Source organism: Acipenser ruthenus, chromosome 18, assembly GCF_902713425.1.
Source record: "Acipenser ruthenus chromosome 18, fAciRut3.2 maternal haplotype, whole genome shotgun sequence".
In the NCBI taxonomy this organism is placed as follows: domain Eukaryota; kingdom Metazoa; phylum Chordata; class Actinopteri; order Acipenseriformes; family Acipenseridae; genus Acipenser; species Acipenser ruthenus.
In genome coordinates this window covers 862074-882990 of record NC_081206.1, presented here as the reverse complement: position 1 = coordinate 882990, position 20917 = coordinate 862074, and the positions used below count along the sequence as shown (strand labels likewise).

Genomic DNA, 20917 nt, shown 5'->3' with positions numbered 1-20917 from the left:
ATCCTTCAATTCAGCACCCGCTCGATCACACACAGGTCCAATTAGCACAAGTGACTGAGCGGGCTGCACACCCCTGAACGTCACTCAGGATGGATGTTCAGAGAGGCTGGGGAATGACTCACTGCCTTTGATTATAAGTGATCAGGATTGGTTCCCCTTGTCACCTGGAATAAACTGATGCCTGGCGAACGGGACGCCCTGTATTATGGGTCGTGAATGCCCTTGTTCATTCTCTTTAATGTTTCAATATTATCCATCAGTTAATAATTCTCCAGTTTCACCATGCTTAGAGCCCCAGCCTCTGTGACCCAGGCCAGTGCTTCAAATGAACTCACGGGACCAGCAAGCAGGCTAGTAAGAGTGATTAACGAATCAGCCCTGATGAAACCGGCTGGTGCACTGGGCCAGGCTGGCTTAAATCTAAAGCAGGCACAAACAACAAAACCATAAAAAAAGCAGCATCCTAATTTACCACGGGACAGTCCGAGGCATCGCGTCCGCAAGGCTGCCACAGACACGAAGCGGAACCGCTCCGGTGCAATTCAAAAGCTTCAGGACATTATTAACTGCAATTACCCGCTCCTTCAGTGAACCGAGACCCATTTTCTCCTTCAGTGGTCTGTCTGGAAACATTTGGGCTCCCTGAACAGATCCAGACAGCACTTCCATTGTTTTGTCCTTCTGTGTCTCGGCGGTTTGGTTGTTTGTGTTGCTGTTGCTGCTTTTGCCTTCCAGGCAGCTTTTTCTTATGCACCATTTAATGGCAATAAAAACACACATTTAATGGCAATAAAAACACACATTTAATGGCAATACAATCACACTTTTGCATTCACGACGTGTCCCTGTGCTGATATTTAAAATGAATAACTGGATCTGCTTTTCGCTGCTGATTTTAACATCAGATGGATATTTTGACATTAAGATCAATGTTTTCTTGGTATTCAGCTAAAACCTTTTTTCAATGAAGTAGTTCATTCATTTCATCAAACCCAACCTTGATCATGGGATATCTGAACACTTATAGAAAATGGATGCATTTGATTTTTGTTTTGATTTTTTATTTTTTCCCCTCACCACACAACCCCTAAAAATTCACAACGCAGTAACATCCAATTGCTGCTGGCTAAATACTTTTCAACGTTTGCATTCCCTTAAAACGGCTCGGAGCTGCGCACAGCTTTCAAACCTGTCTCTGACTTCCACACGCTGTTGCAATTTAGTCATTTTAAGTTTAAATAAGGTTAGATATCAAAAGCCTCTTATGCAAGGTTTTAAAAGCACAAATGCAGCCTCTGCATCAACACTAACTTCATTACGAGCATTACCATTTCCAATATACGACAAGTTAAGCTATCTGAAGTGCTTAGCATGGATTCCTTTTGGCATTAATGTCCCGTGGGGGGGTGACCACTATAGTTATTGGAGGGATTGAATGCACAGCATGCATAAGAAATGGTAATCCGAGTCCTTTAGGCATGAGGAAATCGCTTCCCTTCATTGGGAAAGGTTACCTGAGAGGAATGTGCTGACTGTTGACTTGCAAATCCAAGGAACTTTTTGGTTTGTTTGTTTTAAAGCAAATGATCCTTCAATTTGGGCTGCTCATACTGCTTGACCGTGCTCTCTGATTGTCCAGTCACACTTTTAAAGACACCGCTGTTTAATCTCCTGCTGTCAGCCAGCGTTCATGCACCTGGATAGAACAGCATGGCACAAAGAAAGGCAGTTTGAATCATTGTACCCAAAACGTATACACTGCTTTCTGTAATACTGAAACAGTTTGGAGTTTTCAACGGGAGACCATGAGCCTTATTAATCTTCACTGCACCACAGAAAATAAAAACAGCACACACATTACAAACATCCTCCTTAATTTAAATGAGCTCTAATGATATATAACTGAACCGGTTCAGCCAGACCCCTAATAGTTCTGCATCTCAGCTGGTTTCAAACCATTAGTACACAGAGTTAACTTTAGCGTAAGAAAACTTGTGTGCAAAACATAAGTGCAACATGCAAGTATTAGTGATTAATCTACGAAGGAAATAGTAATCCACTGACCTATAGCAAATCCATTGGCCTATCCTTACATTGCAGGAAGCTAAAGAGCAAATACTCAGGCACAGCACACATGGTTTATCTGCACCAGTTCCTATCTGCACATCAGCTAGAGGAAAGTGAATTCACAATAAGAAGTGCATCGCGGTCTATGCGTTGAGTGTCACGCTGCTCCTTTGTGAACACAGAGCTTTGCCCATGCACCCTCTGTGTGAAGCTGTATATAAACAGCACAGCCATCCCACACCATGCAGTTCATCAGCAGCCTACAGGAAACTCCCAGTCTCATCAGAGCCCTGCAGAGTGCCACTGAATCCCACATCAGACCAGGCTCAGTGTGTCACAGTGCGTGCTACAGAGACGGAGGTGCTTCCAATTAGGGTTGCAGCGACACCAGCGCATCACAAACCCTTATCATCTGTATCGTTTGTTAAATCAGGGACGTGATCTTGCAGGATGGCGTGGATGATGATCGGGAGTCAGAGATCAGGAGCATCAATGCACACCTGGAAGCCCTTCCTTCCTGGTCAGTTAAACAGTGTGAAAGGATTACGGCCGAGTCTAGCTCCCCTCACAGGGGTGTGCTGTTTAATAACATCCTTCAATAAAACAAGAGCACGGCAACATCACAGAATAGTAAAGACTTTATTGAGTTTAGAATTGAATGAAAGCGATACACTGGGACGATCCACAGATGACAAGAAGACAGTCCTCTCCTGCTTCCTTACTAACCCCTCAGCAAGGCCGCGGACACAATATTCGGGTCAGTGAAGCGGGAAGCCAACAGTTTTGACAAATACAAAAAAAGGATTTTACTCTAGGTTACAGAAACACATTCAGGATCATTCCTACCATAACATTCCACCCCATCAGCCTGTAGAATGGAGTTTGGTGCTGTTTGAATCATTTAAAAGGGAGACAGTGGGTTAGTTGTGTTTGGTTGCAGATTTGATGACAGCGCTCCTGTAAAAGCTGTCCGGTCCTGTACAGCGCTGTGCGGGTGTGCAGCACAGACTTCTCAGCACGCCTGCTGCTCCTTTATGTGAGGCTGAAACATGAAATGGAAAGGGTTATTTTTGCTGTTTTTGCACTCAGAAACACCTGGGTGAAGGAAGTGCGGTCTAATGGACTGCTGTGCACCCCGATCTGCCGCAGCTCTGACTCATCATAACAATCCTAAAAGCTGAACTCCCCCTCAACACTGTCTGCCTCTAATGCATGACCAATCGCTCTGGGATTTCCACGCCACCGCGCTGCACTTTGAAGGACACGAGCACTTTATTAAAAAAAGAAACACATATATATCAAAGCCATTTGTTATCCCAGATATTATATATAACACGGCTCTAATCCGGCATGAAAAGCATGTAATACAACACGCTGCACACGAAGCACAAAGCGACACGTGTAACGTGTGGTCGGCAATGCTACCCTCTTCAATCCGAGTCAATCAAGGAATTTCATCAAGAGTGTCACAGATTGCAGATGCGCAGGCTGTAAAATACAGTGCGACTCAAATAACAAAGGGGGTTCTGTATCGTACGCAGGAATCACTGGATTAAAGGACGAGACTGTTAGCGGGGGGTGCAGGGAGTCCTGCTCCGAGCCCCAGACACAGAATTCGTTTGAAGCGCTTCTGCTGATCACTCACCTGTCGATGAGAGAGTCCCTCATGGTGGTAGCGATGGTGCTGGGCTGGGCTTCGCTGAGTCGGAACACGCTCTCGATCACAGACAGCTCCGTGCTCGTGGTGTCCAGGCCGCAGAAGGCACACCAGTCATTCACCACCATGCCACCGGCGATCACTTCGCTGCCCCTGTTCACCGTACCTGCCTGGAGCGAGGTGGGAAGAACACATCCATTAGCAGGAGAGCAGGACGGGTTTAGTCTCCATCACTGACCGTACTGGAAAGACATTAATCGACAATCGCATTTCTGACAGCCATCTAAAGCTCAAAAGGATCCGAGCCAGCAAGATGTTTTTGTTCCTGTTGAGAAGTGATTTGTTAATAAAGGGAGCCACATCTGCTGAGCTTGACTGCGGACACTGAGCGCTCTGCCTCCGTCCCATCTTCCAGCGGCTCTGCCTATTAATTAGGCATACCGGACGTTCCTTGAATTTGTTCAACCCAATTTAAAAGCAGCCTGCCCAAGGCGAACCGGTCTCGCTTTCTCAAATCTTCCATTTTCTCTGTAATAAAGACGGATTTCTTTTTATTTTTTATTTACCAATGCCACAGAGGGACCAGAGACACAATTACACCTACGCCTTTGCACAGAATGAGCTGCAGCCAGCCATGTGCAGATTAATCAATTGACATCCATCATCAGCCTGCACAGTCAGTCACCCTGCAGGACGGCAGCTTTCTTCACAGGCAATGCATTATGAAGAGTGTGGGGTTAAACACATCGGTGTGAACATGTGGAGCCTGTGACCCTGGTCTTCATCTCCTCATATCCAACATCTAGGCATAACATCCTACGGACTGGGCCCTCGTCGTTCTCACAAGTGATTTGTAATGGATCTGGGTTTATTTTCCAATGAAATGTATTGAATCAAAGGCCTGGTTAGATCTATATCTCAGTATGCTGAGCTGTTTGAAAGCCAGGAGTACGACCACAGAATATAATCAAGACAGCAGCCGTTAAAACAATTCCTTTTCTTCAAGCCCCTTCAATATTCTTTCAGCGCCTTCCAGAACTGTTTTAAAAGCAAAACTGCGATCAATATTATATTAATACAGAAACAATTGATCAGAAACGCAGACGGGACAGAGGAAATTACCGGAGAGGACAGCAAAATAATGAACTAGGGGTTTTGTTTTCTCTCAAGGCCATTCATCAGAGCGAACAGATTCCACATCTATCTATTGCAAGCAGCCTCTTACAGTCCTTCTATAACAGTTTTAAACACTGCATCCTGACGTATCGCTCTAGACAGAAGTCAACTCAACGTGGCTGGTCCGCCCGAACAGCACGTCACCTTTCTCTGACCAAGACACCAGAACTGCCTCCTCCTCATCCAGCACGAGATGAGAGGTTACCTTTCTGCACAGTCCCTTCGTGTGTTTGTTGGTGTGGATTTACATGTTTACTGCGTAGTTTTCATTCTGTCAGTCGCGTTCTTACAGCGGTACCTCCGTCCTGACTCAGAACAGAGGAGTCGAATGTGCATCTCCTTGTCAATCCTGCCCCAGTGCCAAGGTCCTGCAGGCAGCAGTGTCCTCTCTCAGGAGGAGGGCTGCTCTGGTGGCACGGACAGATGTGTAGAGGGAGTCGCAAGCAGATATCCTTCATGTCCGCACAATAACGATCAACACTTCCCGGGTCACGTGAGCCTGTCTCTCTGCCTCGCCTCTCCTCTCCTCTCCTCCCGGAGGTCCCTCTCGCAGCCAGTGAACATGACGTCAATGCTGCAGAAACCGGAGATGTGCTGAAAGATGCTGCTCTGTTGCCATGGCAGCAAAGAATTAATGATGGCATTAACATTCTGCCTTCTGAGCTCTCTGTGTGGGAAGAATAAACACAGTCCTGACCACTGCTGCGCAGACACAGCACTGTTTTCTCCAGCTTCCCGGTCTCATAGTTCTTACATCCTATCTTGCACAATCATACTGAACAGTAAAAGGCCAGGTTAGAAGGTCTGTGAGATTTTAGCTGCACTGACCGCATGCATCATCACAACATCATGGGCTCACCCAGGTCTGCAGGGTTACTTGAAGTACAAAGTGTCTGTCCTGTGCTGCAGATTCATTGCCCGGGATCAGTTCTTGTTGGTAAGCCTGCCCCCTGCTGCCCCATGTTTTAATTCTGCACACACTGCAGCCTAGTGCATGCTTACACTTGCAGAGCGCTTTAATAAAATGTTCTTCTCTTTCAGACATTGACTCCTCAAAGGTATCTGAAGCTCCTTCGTTTCTTAGTGTTCAGTCCAGTTAATGATTATATATTTTTTTTCTCTGCGGGTTTGAAGCCTTGAACATTTCACTAGATTTACCTACAGACCTCTGCAGTACACGGCAGAGGGTATAAATCATGGCAATGTCTTCCTGACCTCTGTATGGTTTCAGTGCTTTTTCTTTGTTTTTTTTATGGACGGCTGCAGGCTAGCAGAGCTGTGAAAGAAAATGCAGATTAAAAACAACAGCAAGAACTAGGCTCTCTGGTAAGGACGCTAGATTTCATTTCCAAAACGACACGAAGAAACACATTAGAACTTTGTCACGGTAGGAATCTTAGCAACCAATCAGAGAAGCCACCATGAGATGCCTCGTCGTTGCCTAGCCAATGAGAAACAGCAGGAGGCGGGGCTTCCACACTGCATCTAAACTGTAAGACAACAAGAGCCGTGTTCTTATGAAATACAAAAGGACTTCAGCTTACACAGGGAGCGAGCGACAAGGATAACATGTACTTCAGAGAGTAAATGACAATAACAACTCGGCATGGACGACTGAACCCAGAAGCACCAAGGATGGCAAGCACCAAATAAATAGGAACAAAATGATATATATTTAAACGCCATTTGAAATGTCTGAAGCAAACCCTAATGAAAGCAGAGTAAGAGGTTCTTACCACCAAGGGCACTTGCAGCAGGGAGGAGAGCTCGTCCTGGTCTTCGATGGAAGTCTTGGGGTGCACCAGCCCCCCCTGGTTGCTGAAAGCACAGTAACTGCCCACCAGCACCTGCTCCGCCACAGTCTGACGGAACACCTCCACTTTCAGGATGTCTGCTAAAATCTCCTCTGTCTCCTAACAGGAAAACAAACAGCGAGGACGACATTATCCTGAATCCCATCATTCTACTCTGACTGCAAAAGAATCATTTCTCAGCAGTGATGCCTCTATTCTCCATCCCCATCACCCTACCCCAATGATGCAATAATTCAAACCCATTATTCTGCATCATCTATATCAGAGGCTGCAAGAAAGGCCACTGACCGATCAAGTTGCTTTAACTCAAGATACGTCCCCCTGTTTCTCTTTTTAAAAACCCTTTCCAAGTATTATTAATATTATTCCTCAGTGGGGCTTTCTGCTAATGAGACGCAGGACTGTTTAAAAGGCAGACCTAGCTTGTCCATGACGATCGCAGGCTCAGATGTATTATTCAGAGCTTGTAAAAAATTATGCCATTTATATAACTCATGCAATACCGTATCTGCAGAAACCCTCAGGTCCCAACACACAGAAGCAATACTAGTGCAAATACTGCATAGGCTTGCATCCAGACACGCACACACACGCACGCACGCACACACACTGTACATATTCATCTGTTAAGAACTCCTCAGTAAAGTGAGCGCCAGCCCCCACAGTTATCTCTCTTCTCCCGGGAATGGGGGGGAGACACCTGACCAGGAGCCTAATTACAAAGGCAGAGCTGCCCCACTTAAGAGCTGTGGACCCCTCCACACGGAGTCTGAAGAGATCTTACTTCACATGCTCTCTTTCATCTCAAGAGCTGGACCAGCAGCACAGGCACAGCCTCGCGATTTCATTCCCTATCGCCACGGAGCTTTGAAATCAATTCATTACCCGCACTCCCTTTCTCCAGCGGAACGCACTGATGTCTGAAAGAAAGCACTGTTCAGTAATGAAGGGAAGAGACTTGAGGCTCACACAGGATTTCATCATTATTATTACTTCTTCCAATCTCTGCTTCTGGCAGAAACAAAAAACAGGACAAAGTCGAGTTCCAGACTCCGAGCACAGAGCCGACTTGTTTAGTTTAAATCTTTGGAACGGCTAAAATAAATATGGAAGTAATTAGGTTTGACTAATTACGAAGTTCTAGAGCCAGCTTCACAAAGCACTGCTAGCACCGATAGCAAGCGCTCTTATTTTTACCTCTTTCAAAAAACAACATTTTTAAGATAGAACGATAAGGTTCAGTAGAAATCCACTCAGCATTGATTAAAGGGTAAATGTGTCTGCTGCCTGGAACTGCTTTGTGAAACCAGCCTCATTCCCTTATCCCCGTCCGATTTTATATTAGTGCAGCCAAAACAAACTGAAGCTACATCACTGAGCTTCATATCAGTCACGTCAGGACATTATCGGAGGTCACTAAAATCAGAGATGAACTCCTTAAGCCTACTGCTGTGGCTGGGCTGTTAAGAAGCGATTCTAGTAATATTTCATGAGAAAGCAAAGATAGGATAGGCACAGCATTCGGACTGCAGGAAAACGCTCGGCCGCGTGGCTATTTTTGTTTGCTAAAAGGCAGGCAGTACTGACTTGCTGTACTGTACTGGGAGGAGAATGAAAGTGTTAATGAAATCGATCGTGATTCTCATGGGACACCTCGTGCGCTCCTCACCTGACCTGCACGTTCACTTCGGGAGGTCCAGACAGGTGGAGTTCTCACACTCCTCTCTGGCTCTGCACATCACACAGATCAAGAACGCACAGAAACTCCAGATACGTGGGTTCAGGGTGCGAGGGGAGGTGCGTGCTCGGGCTTGGCAAAGATTGAAACGTGTCGGACTCAGCCAGGGCTTGTCATTAGAGAGAGCACATTATGCTCGCCAGCAAGCTTTGAAATGCAGATTCTGCGCTCAAAGTGATTTTTCATGTGCAGAGATCTGCTCTGCTGGGACTGCGGTATTGACCTACATTCAGCTTCAGATCTCTGGCAAAGCATCAGGCACAAAAACACATGCCTAAAAGAATGCATGAAATACAAGAACATACTGTCCCAGGGCCACAGATTATTAGTATTTCTCAAAATATTTTTTTTGAGAAATAGTTTTTTTTTATAGACCATTTAAATAGAACTGTGCATACTATCAAAAACCTGTTGGCTTCCTTCAATATTTTCTTTGGTTTAGTTTTGCTTTGCAAAGACTTGAAAAAGGCATTGAAAATGTCTAAGTCACTGTTCCTCCACACCAATGTGTAGATATATATATTTTTTTTACTGGATGTATTTGAGTAATACTGGATCAACAGGAAGCGCAGTTTCTCACACACGCACACAATGCCACACTCACACAAACTGACACACTGACAGACACACACACAGTGGAATGACAAAGGTTACACTAATGTGATGAAACTCGGACTCCGTTCATCTATTGTTTAAAAACATGTATAAAATGAAGTTCCTCTGATTATACCCGAATGCAGTCTGAAAGGTCTAAAGGAGACGAGGAGTCTGTGATATCAGTTCAGACAGACACAGATTGGTGCATGAAAGCGCATGGGAAAACACATCATCTGAAATTCATACTGGTCAGGAAGGGGTTAAAAGAGACAGCTAGACTCGTTTGCATGTGAAAGGCGTTTTTTTTTTTTTTCCTTCAGCTCCAATCCAGTGCAACACACACCAGGTCAGTGAGAGCAGCATGACAAGAATGCTACTTATAATTGAAGAATCCTCATCTCAGCCTGTGCCCTTCAATGACAGAGCCCGCTGTAGCCTGCATGCCCCTTGCCTGCAAGGGTGGCCGTCCCACTGCGGTTTCTCCGGCATGCTGGCTCTGGCAGGATCGCCGCGGGCGACAGATGCCCTTAGACAGATGAAAGGTCTGGCAATAACAGAGCAAGGGATGAGGCCCGCCTGCAGCAACTGTTATGCAGACACACATCCCAGCCTCTCAGAGTGCAGCCTCTACTAATACTATGCAGACTATTACAGGGGAGGAAACTAAAGAAACAAAGAACACTTTAAAAATGAATGCTAAATCCACACAGTGGTTTTGTTTCATACCCGTTAAATAGAATTTTAAATGGTGTTCATTTCTACTAATATTAAAACAGTCAGTTACTGTTTGGTGTATGCATGAATAATGTGTAGTAAAATACAAAGCCCCACCTTGCAGTCCCCAGTACAGAAGTTCAGCATGCATGCGTACCAAGGGGGATCCTGCGATGCTCTGAGACTGGGCTCATCAAACTGCTCCAAGTCTCTCTGCTTCCACACCCTCCATTCCACTCCGAGCTCTTCACAATCGCTGTGCCCTCGTGACTAGAACACTCAGAGGAGCGGAATGCTGGGAGCACCGCGATAACGAGGAGGGAGTGCAGACTAACAATCCTGGAAAAACCGCACGTCCGCGGGCACGGCTATACCAGAGAATGGCATCACTGGCTCGTGTTGCAGAGACGGGAATTCAATGACATAACTGCTTGCTACCACCTAATAATATATATATATTTTTTTCAGTTTCGAATCAAGGCACAGACACCTGCAGTGTGAGTGTGTGCGTGCGTGTGTGCGTGCGTGCGTTACCATCACGTCTTGCTTCACTGAACCCAGGACCCTTACCCTGTCCAGGTCGGGATGCACTAGAGCCACGTAGTCGTTGCAGGCGATGACGTTCCCGAGGGCGGACAGCCTCTCCTCCACTCTCTGGATCTTCACAGACTCTGGAAGGCAGTTCCGGATGTGCTGCAGCTCCTGGTCCGTCGTGTTGTTTGGAACCAGCAGCCCGTGACGATTCCCTGCAGAGAGAGAGAGAGAGCGGGGAAATTTAACAAAAAGAAAGACGTCTTGCAGAACCCCTGTTCACTGTTGCAACCTCTGTCCACTGCAGCGCAAAGCAGCTATCTTCCAGGAACCTGCTCTCTACACTGCTGTCCTGCATCTGCTATGGGACTGCTAACACACAACGAGTTTCTAAAGCTCTGACAGAAACACAAAAAAGATCGCAGAGGATCAGGGGGCGAATGGAGCAGCGTAGCCTGGGTACGAATCAGGGTGGATTATTACTGCAGGGTTATTTTGCAAACTAAAGCAAGCAAGCAAGCCTTTTCAACTGATTTTTCGTTCGCATCGAGCTCTGCGGGTAACTCAAACATTACAGCCGTTTCAATCAGCAGCCTGGCTCACAGAAACAGGGCAAGTGATAAAATATTCATGGATTTCAATCCGAGGCCCTTGTCTGTACAGTCTGCGACTCAACAGAAATAGATTAGAGAGCACTATCACCACGGCGGGGTCTAACGCAGACCTCTGCAAATCTTTAAAAGGAAAAGCATCAGAAATAACAGCATCACGTAAACCCTGCCCTTTCCCCGAATGATCACGCCTTAACCATTGCAACACTTCATGAAAACACAGCACAGCCCCAGGAAGCCCTCGTCAAGCGCCTGTCCGAACAGACAGACTCCACTTTACTTTGGAGTCATGGAATATTAATGGCATCATTCTGCAGGCTCCAGTTTGGCAGAGATGCTTGCACTTAAGCCCAAAGAAACCACATGGATGTAAATGCTGTGCCTCAATTCAGCTTGTATACAGCACCGTTCGAGCCAGGCTCTCATTTACTTCATATATGAAATCCCCAGAGCCTCGCCGCATTGAAATACATTGAAATATATCAGTGTGGCTTGCTGGGGGGAGCGGTGCACTGCACTGTACTCTGTACCAATCAATACCTCTTACACCAGCCTCCACTTCAGCAGCAGCTATGTTTTTATTACATTGCCCAGTCGGCCGTAGCAGAGAGACTCCATCATAAAATGAAAACTGAGGAATCTGATCAATTAATACACTCAATCAATTCAACAGCTGGGGAGAGGGCAGGCAGGCGGGCAGGCAGGTAAGGTGCAAAAATACCTGTCACCCCACCACCAATTCACACGGTGCAGCGATCTGAATTGAAGCGCAGTAATTAAAGTGACTCCCCCACACGGACACACGTGAACAAGCAGTAGGAGAATGGCAACAGCTGATGATTCACCACCGGAGTGAGTTTCCTAACGCCAGGACAAACAGACTGCAAGCCAAGCTGAAGCAAACAGCATGCTCCATCTCTCCTCCTGGTGAAAGGATGCACAGGCAGGCGTTTCACACACGCTCTGTTATCAACATTCACAGAGGTTTGTAGATGGAATTCCTGCTAGAACTGCCGACAGGCTCATCTTTACTGTCCCAAGATGTAGACTGGACAGTAAATCAAACTCCCCAAGCTTTAAGGCTCATTAAACTGAAACAAAAATCCTGGGTTGACATCGGACGATGCTTTGGTACAGTACGTAAAGCAATAAAGAAAAGAAAATAACGACAGGTGTTTGACACCCGTGCCTTTCAGGGAGCATGAAACCCTGTTCAGCCACCTTTACAAACTGCTGGTTTGCAGTAACAATGCCTAGTCAGTGAGATTCGGGTCTTTGGTTTAGGGATGGAAATAAAGACTCCTAATGCATAGCAGATTCACCCATTTCAGGTATTACTAGGAGCTTGATTAGCCATGGTGTACAGCTAACAAGCTCAGGTGTGTCTTAAACACCTAGGAAAACCAGGAATTGTTCAAACTGCTATGCAATGGGATCCTTATCTCCATCCCTGTTGCTGGTATGAAAATAATAACTTTCATCATGACCGAGAGAGACAAATATCTGTAGAAGCTACCTCCTTGGTCCAGCGTATGCTTGATATTTGGTGATGGTTGCAGGGGGGGGTTTAATTACACCTCAGTGAAGGGCTTGTTCCACTCTGTCACATTCCATTGCAGCTTCCACATATTGCACTTGGCAGACCTCGTTCCCTTTCAGCAACAGTGCAATACATCAGGACCTTGAAGGAGCCTTTCTGCACCATCTGGTCAATGTGCAAGCGTGCAGGATCATTTATAGGAGCTGTGGATTTTCTGTAATCATCATAACAATGATGGAGAGCTGTGTCAGTCCAAACTTATGATGTGTATGGAATCAATACGCTTTAAATCTTTCACATGCAGGCTCCACTTGACCATGCATGAATGATTCATGTATGCAATAAGGAGGGGATGGGGTGTAAATTATTACTACTCTGAAATAAATACACTGTACAGATTGAAATGAGTTGGCATGCATTTAGACAGAAAGATGGAATGCACTGCTTCATCAATACTGAAGAACTCCTGAAGGTCAAGTTAAACTCAGATTGGGATGATGTACATGACTGGAGGAAACTGAACCTTCAAAGCAAAAGAGAACCCAGCTGGATTTCTCAGAGAACCGTGTGGGTTACAGTAATGCATGTATTACAATGTAGATAGATTTGCTATAGGTATGGTGTAGCTCGACATGCATCTCAATCTGCAGTCTGTAAACCGTGAAGGGGATGGCAATGCCTGGAAGCTGGTATGTGAGTCACACCTCAGCTCTGGGGATCATGTGCAATAATCCCACTCTGCTGCTCTGCATCATCAGCGATCACTGCAATACTCTGGATGAAGAAGATTTTAATAAACAAAACAGCCTTGCTGGTACTGACACAGCAAACTAAATACAGGAGGATTAATGGAATGATCTGCAATTAAGATAAGGGGTCTGATTAATGTGTAAGTGACGGGCTCGCTGGCTGGCAAGCCCTGTAAACACTTCAAACAGAAAACATGGCACACAATGAACCTGCTGCTGGAAACAGAGGCACGTGTTTAACTGCCTTGCGTAAAGCCGTAAGACTGCGTTTAATGGAACGTTTTAGTGTGATCCGCAGTTTACCTTTTGAACTACCTTAAATAACACTACTAGGTATTTATAGCGGTATTTCACCTTTTTGGAATCAATATCCTCTTTTTTGGAAATGAGCCCCGTTCAAGGGTCAGTGCAGGCTCCCCCCCTCCCCCCCCATGTTTGGCAAACTCTCTGGAGCTCCACAGGGTATTCTGGTAGAACCTGCACAACGCACAGAACAGCAGCTGTACTGCCACAGAACCACAGAGCGTCTCCTGTGTGTAAGAAGAGAGAACTCACCAACACACATTCTTCCAATGATTCTGCATCCCGCTATGGAGGCGTGCACCACAGGTATAGTTTCTGACAGCTCCCCTTCAAAGACGCTGAAATGAAAGGCAAGCACAGTCAACGAGGTGCCTGCAAGCACATTAACCCAGCAGTTACTGCTTGAACCCCTCTCCCTCTGAACTGCTTTCCGACCTGCCAGGCAGCGACTCACAGCACCTTAAAAATGAACTTGCAATGAAAGCTGGGCAGCGCGACAAAGCAGCAGCACAGAGATGAACCGAGAGCCGTTCTGCACCTGGAAACCTCTGCTGCACCTGGAAACCTCTGCTGCACCTGGAAACCTCTCACTCATACCTAGAGAAAGTGCAGCTGAGAACTCTCTGAATAAGGAATGATCTGAAACCTGGTCTAATGCCCACATTCAGATGCAGAACTTCAGCCCTCACTGAAGTGTTCTTCCTGGATAAGATCAGTCATTAACTGGGCTTGCTGGCGTGCATGCGTGCGTGCGTGCGTGCGTGCGCACTCACTAACACTCACGCGTTTGTTCTGAATATGATGGAGAAAATGATCTTACCTGTAGAAGTTTTCTGAACCCCCGACAGCTACGAGACAGTATGTGTTGGTCAGTTTGGCGAAACAGCCAATTTCATTGTTATTCTCAAAGGAAGCACGGACTGCCATGGTTCAGAATGTCCTCGAGGCTGAAAGAAAAACGTGTAATTGTAATTCCAATTGCAGTCACTGCAGTATAACTGTACCTAATTGTATCTGAACACAATAGCATCGGAATTGGAATTTCAGCGCACGATTCTTCAGGAATTTTAACTGATCCGAGGTCTTTTTTTTTTCTTTTAATCAGTCACTTGCAAGCAAAATTCCCACCTTATCCACCTCAGAGCTTTACAGCCTGAGCCACAAACATGTGCGTTTGTTGTGTAACTAAAAAGTACTGTCGCTACAGCCTAACACTGCCAACGTCATGTTCACGATACAGCAAGCGTACTTAATAACACTGTCAACGTCATGTTCACGATACAGCAAGCGTACTTAATAACACTGTCAACGTCATGTTCACGATACAGCAGCGTATTTAATATCACTGTCAACGTCATGTTCACGATACAGCAGCGTATTTAATAACACTGTCAACGTCATGTTCACGATACAGCAAACACATTCAATACAAATAAAAAGTAATGATAAAAACAAATGATTTTGAGTAAACCCGGTTTAAAAGAAGTTCTGAAATTCCATACAGAACTTTAATAATTAACGGGCAATAAGTATTTTTATTCTACGTCGAGTCATTGGATTCACACACTATGGCACACAGCGTACTATCGCGATAGTAGCAGTCTTCATGATTGAATTGTAACTTGTTTTTGTAGTTTGTATTCTCGATCAGAAATGTAATTAAATTACAATCGTTGACTGCGAGTCGCTGAACCGCATGTTCTTAATGAGCACTATAATATTATTAACACTGAGTATCAGTACTAGTCGTAGAGGCACTGTCTGTAATATCTGGTATGTATCTATGCCGTCAGGACAGTGTAAATACAATGGCCTAAAACAACAGGATCACATCGCATTCAAAACCAATCATTAAAACACAATAATACCATTCCTGTTTTAAACTGTAACGCTGCTAGACTGCGCTGAAACTAAGGCGGGTCCTAGTATTATTAACTGTGTAACAACAGACGACATTACAGGAATCACATCACACCACCTTCATAGTGAACCGTGCTTCTCAATTCACTTTAAAACCTCACCTATATATAATTAACATGCGATTTAGTGTCGGTTAAACTGTTTAAAACGGACCGGTACCTGCTTTATAAGTGATCGGGCCCTCTTCGCTCTGTCAGTACACCAGCATGGACAGACTCCAGCGTCTCACGTGTCTGCTTCCGCGTCGGGGTGAACGTCATGATGTCATCCGCATGACGCTGCGCACGCTGCGCACGCTGCGCACGCTGCGAGATAGAGCCCTTTCACAACCGCCATATTCGAAATGAACGCGTTCCTCGCGCGAGCTGTTTGCGCTGGGGTTCTGGTGTCATGACGTCAGCTTACAATGTATAACTCGACTGAGGGTTGTTTTTTGAATAATAATAATGATAATAATAATAAAAAACATGGGTGCATATGAAACCTAATAAATAAAATATAGTAAAAAATAAAGACTAGCTTCTTTCATTTGAGCATTTTCAAAATATGTGCTTTAAACGTACGTACTGTAGGGGCAATTGAATATTTTTTGTATGTAATTTAATATTATCACATTGTTTTGATGCGTCTTTGCCCAGGTATTCACAGCAATGAATACCCCGCAGAGCCCACAACGCTGTGCTTGTAACTGCAAGCAACGGATTTTCATTCAAGACTCCTAATATAACTCCACGGCCGCAGAGCACACAATCCCCGCCCCTAACGAGTCACTGGCCGGGTTAACCAACCAGAGCAGAGCTGCTCTGACGTTCGATTGTAGTCCTGTTCGTCGACGTAAAGACGTGAGCATTTCCAGCAGCTGCACCGTGCTTGACTGTAGGAGTGGGGCTGCACTGAGACTTCTGTCAGATACACCAAGGAGAAGGACGAGCATGTGAGTGCTGTCTGTGTGCATGTGAGCTACTGCAGCGTTGCGGTATTCAATAATCTGTGACAACAGTGTAGTACGAAACAGTGTTACATTGTGACATGTAGGTAAGGAGGCTGTGTGGTCCAGTGGTTAAAGAAAAGGGCTTGTAACCAGCAGGTCCCCGGTTCAAATCCCACCTGACTCATTGTGTGACCCTGAGCAAATCACTTAACCTCCTTGTGCTCCGTCTTTCGGGTGAGACGTAGTTGTAAGTGACTCTGCAGCTGATGCATAGTTCACACACCCTAGTCTCTGTAAGTCGCCTTGGATAAAGGCGTCTGCTAAATAAACTAATTACTAACTAATTACTATCGCAGAATACCGTGTCTCAGTCGCTAGTACCGTCACACCCTCCACTTGATTTAACTCGCTCCCTCCTATGTAACTGCTCCTTTTGCTGGGTTATTTATAGGGCAGTGATGTTAATGGAATCTGAATATTTGCATTTTAAAGTCTAGTTCAACTATTGGGTGATCAATGCATGAAAATCTAATCATGCATAAAAACATCTAATCCGAGGTGCGCTTGCCTTTGTCTCAGACCTGTTACTTACAGCTGGTTTAACAGGCCCAGGCTGGCATTCATCTTGAAGCACTTTACCTGGGGGGGAGTGGGGGGGGGGGGGGTGTAATATCAGGTAGTCCAAGATCAGGGCTAATCAGGATTTGTGGAAACAGCCACAGGTCTACAAAACAAGCACCTGGTAATGCATATTGAGTAATCACAGCAGAACATCCCTGCAATGTACACGCCTTTTATAACACAAAGTAAAGGGCTTGCTGTGTTCCTCTTCATTCGCTTCAGTAACATTTCCACTGCTCCTCTTCATGGGGTTCACTTTTCATTTCGACCCCCTCCCCTTGTCTTTCGTTCTTGTTGTTTCACTTGTCTTTGATTTTGAGGCAGGGGGAGAAAGCCGTGCTGTCCTCCGCTGCGTGGACTTTGCACTGCACCTGGAATCACGTTGAAGAGCAGGCGAGGTCCCGTGTCTCTCTAATGAAGAGATCAGAGCAGAGCAGCGCGGTTATGAAACCGTCCTTTCAAAGTTCTCCCAAGGTCTCTGGCAGAGCAGCGCTCGGGTTACCTGTGATGTAATGCTGAGAGAGACGCATCAGTTCCAGTAACGACAGGCTCCAGTTTCTGATAATGCAGTACTGTCGAATACACTGCATGCAGTACTGTCTGCTTCGTCATCGTGTAACCCGAGACGTGTCTAGTCTGTGCAACAGCTGTTGAGCATTGTCTTTCTGTTTCCCATGCAATATGAATAACATGCATGCTGTGTTACATTTACAGAATGGGGGGAGGACAGAGTCATGACCAACAAGGCCAGGCAGAAGAAAGACCGCACACAGGCCCCAGCGAAACCCCAGCAGAGGCACCGTCACGTGAAGAGAGCAATGGACCACTTGCAGGGGAGCTGCTGCAGCGCGTGCTGGGAACCAGGACGGTGGATGACATGTGCTTCATGATCACCTGCACCAACTGGTACTAGAAGCCGCTGCACCCTGCAGGACTGGGGACGCTACTGCAGCAAGACTGGCACAGCCGCCTCCTCCTCGCCCAGTCCGTTACGAACGAGCCGCTGCCCGAACTCAGCATTAGAGTACGCTTCTGCTAATGGGGGATTTCATTTAGCATATTTATAATCAAGCCTACGAAACCTGCTTTCTGAACAGCAATCAAGGGTTTTTCAGCTTGTGTCATTCTTCAAGCTCAAAATCCTTTGAAAATACTGAGCAGGTAATCATTAAAGCCAGTCCAGTTTCAGACCGTGTCGTTTGTGATCATCCCAGTTTATTAACTGCAGGGTTCGAATGACGTCACGGTAGAGTGAGATGCAGGGCATGAAATCACACACAAGACACATCGGAGAAAGTTTTTATGACGGCTCCCTTTATTTTTATTGACAAATTGATTTGAAATACAACATGGTGAGAGAATCCTAGATACATCACAGTGTAGAGTTAAAAAAAACAAACCAAGGAACCAAAAGCGAAGCCAACACCTTGCTGTGTTCAGTACGAGTGACAATCGCAACCACGTCGCTTGAAAAGGAAGAAAAGTGCTTTGTTTTGGATGTACTTCAAATTGTTGTTAGCAAGGAAATAAAAAAACACACACAAACAGCTGAAGACCGCTCACAAGCCCCAGCTATAAACAGTGGGTGTTTTTTTGTCTTTTTACCTTCCTGATTTTTCCTTTTTTTGCTGATGTTGATTAGCAGTGGTGAATTCAATAAACATAATGATATATGTACAAATTATCAGAACTAGAGACTTGTGTTCGTTGGGCATGGGACGCTGCGGGCTGAATTCTCAAAGCTATTTACTCCAGTTCATACACAATTAGCACATTTTATTCAGAAAGGAGAAATGCACCCAATAAAGGTATCAACCCAGAAATAAACAACGAAGGCTTTTAATTCAGAGGGTTGAATGAAGTGTTGAGTTGTTTCTCATTCCTTTTAATTGGTGGGTTTTTTTCACCCCATTGAGAAGCGAATGATGCTGCTTTATAAAAACAAGCCCCTAACTTCACAAAGCGCTTAGAAAAAAAACCTTTACAAGTGAGTGAGTCTCTGTGAGTGAGATTACATTATCAGAGGGCGCTGTTATCAATGACACTTGTTGTATTTGTTCAGTTGTTATGTGTAAGTTGGCCTCAGTCTTTTGAGCTTTGTTACAGGCAAGTTGTTTAACAAATCCATGCATTAAAAATCTTGCAATGGAAATCGAAACCTATTGTTTGTTCTCGTGTATAATTATATATATATATATATATATATATATATATATATATATATATAAATGGCTACTTTTTTGCAGCCGTTTTAGAATGCAAAAATGAAATGCGTCTGAAATATATTTCACACTTAATTACTTAAAAAAATATCTGTAGAATGAAGCAAGGTATCTTTTCAATTGTGAAATAAACAGAGCAGTGCTTCTGGTTACTATGAGAAACGTGGAGAGGAAAGCTTTGTTCCACAAGGTTTTTAAAGAGAGAACATGTTGTGCTTTACTTGGAAATCTGCAGGATAGAAACACCAGATTCAACACCCTTAAAACTGTGTTAAACGAAGCATGGGGTTTGTTCTTTAGTGCCCCAGGTATGAAGAAAGGCATGTGATATGTTCAGCATAAAACGTGTGTTAACAGTTTTCCAGTTAAAAAAAAACACACAACAAAGAAACACATTGAGAACAAAAAGGCAACAGCAGGTTATTTTAAAGGCGGCTGTTTTTGTTGTCCATAACGAGAAACTCAAATCTGTGATCGTACAGCAGACGAAGCAGACAGCAGCTTTCCTTACCTCTGAAATCTCACAGACAGTGCCGTCCTTCATAAAGATGTTTACGATGGAATTAGGAAGGTTTTACATGGTTATAAGGTGGCGTCAAAGATATTTTAAGATGGGTTTAGACTGCGTTTGGTCTTTCAGAGCTAAACTGCTGCACTAAAACTTGAACCTGTGCTCTCTCGTGGGTTCTTCCCACTGTAACATGACTAGCAAGATAAGAACAGGAGTGGCAGTATTGAGATCTGCCCCACTTGAGATCATTAAAATAGACCACCTGGTCTAATTTACATTTTAGTTAAGACCTTTGCAAAATGCCATATACCTCAATTATAGACTGTCTATATTTCTTTATGAATGAAACCCATAATGCAAAAAATAACCAAGGCATGCATATAGACTATCTACCATGTGCTGCATGTCCGTTCACAGAACCAAACCACAGTATCTGGAGTGCTTCCTAGGACCAGTGGAGTATTAAGGTACTGTACTGGTGATGGGAAGTCTACAAGCTCCTATTTATATTGTTGTATACAACTCCTTTTAAAAGGCTTTCTCTGGATCCTGTTACACTCTGTCTAATTGTGAGGCTGATAAAAAAAAACGATAACCATTAGAAATGCTATTAAAATCACCTCTCTTTAAGACATAGCAGGAAAAAAACAGCTTAGGATTTGAATCCCCCAGTGTTAAAATCACAATCTATCAGCTGCTCCTCTTGCAAAGGAAAAGCAAACATGTTCACGATGAAATATTTCACTCCTCTTTCGCTCAGAATAATGCCTTCTTTACATGGCAGTTAATCCTCCCCATTAAAGAAGCTGTGCATTGTAAAACCGGGCATAGCTCAATGCAATATGTAATGCGAGTCTTACTTCCATCCCTGCTAATGGCCAAAGCTCTCCAGACGGTGCCCTCATACTAATAAAATCAAAGAAGATTCCCTTATGGTGATATTCTACTTACTGCTGCTGCAATATTGATTCCTTTTCACTGTAGCTGCCTTTGAGCTTGCTCTTAGGCATTGTTGTGACACTGTGACTTTTCAGCAGAGCTGACCCCACCTACCGCCTCCGCCTGCTTCTGTACCTACCACAGTACAGAAGCATGCGGAGCAACAATAGCTGTGTCTGGAGTCAGGCTGCACAGACATGGCCAGACCAGCCGCTTCAAAAAGAGCTTACAAAACAATTCTAGCTGGAAATGAAGACAATGTAGAATTTTCATTCT

General features: G+C 44.8%; 1 protein-coding gene and 1 long non-coding RNA gene across 2 annotated transcripts; one reads left to right on the top strand and one right to left on the bottom strand.

Annotated features, from left to right (window-relative positions):
* Nucleotides 1-2687: 2687 nt before the first annotated feature.
* On the bottom strand, nt 2688-15699 carry LOC117425231 (eukaryotic translation initiation factor 6). The gene is made up of 7 exons (XM_034042036.3): nt 15577-15699; nt 14318-14444; nt 13750-13835; nt 10334-10509; nt 6637-6813; nt 3713-3894; nt 2688-3109 (listed from the first exon to the last, which is right to left on the bottom strand). The coding sequence occupies exons 2-7, from the start codon at nt 14422-14424 to the stop codon at nt 3100-3102; spliced, it is 738 nt and encodes a 245-aa protein (XP_033897927.1). The 5' UTR covers nt 14425-14444; nt 15577-15699; the 3' UTR covers nt 2688-3099.
* Nucleotides 15700-16132: 433 nt separating this feature from the next.
* On the top strand, nt 16133-18662 carry LOC117421239 (uncharacterized). Its single transcript, XR_004547474.3, has 2 exons — nt 16133-16351; nt 17684-18662. It is a non-coding gene; the product is annotated as an uncharacterized LOC117421239 (long non-coding RNA).
* The last annotated feature ends 2255 nt before the right edge of the window (nt 18663-20917 follow it).

Bases quoted from the DNA above. Each gene is read 5' to 3' on its own strand.
- LOC117425231 (XM_034042036.3), bottom strand. From the start codon at position 14,424: ATGGCAGTCCGTGCTTCCTTTGAGAATAACAATGAAATTGGCTGTTTC. The intron at 10,510-13,749 runs GTGAGTTCTCTC...CTCTCTCTGCAG, and splicing joins CATTGGAAGAATGTGTGTTG to GGAATCGTCACGGGCTGCTG. The intron at 6,814-10,333 runs GTAAGGGTCCTG...TTTTCCTGTTAG, and splicing joins TGCATCCCGACCTGGACAGG to GAGACAGAGGAGATTTTAGC.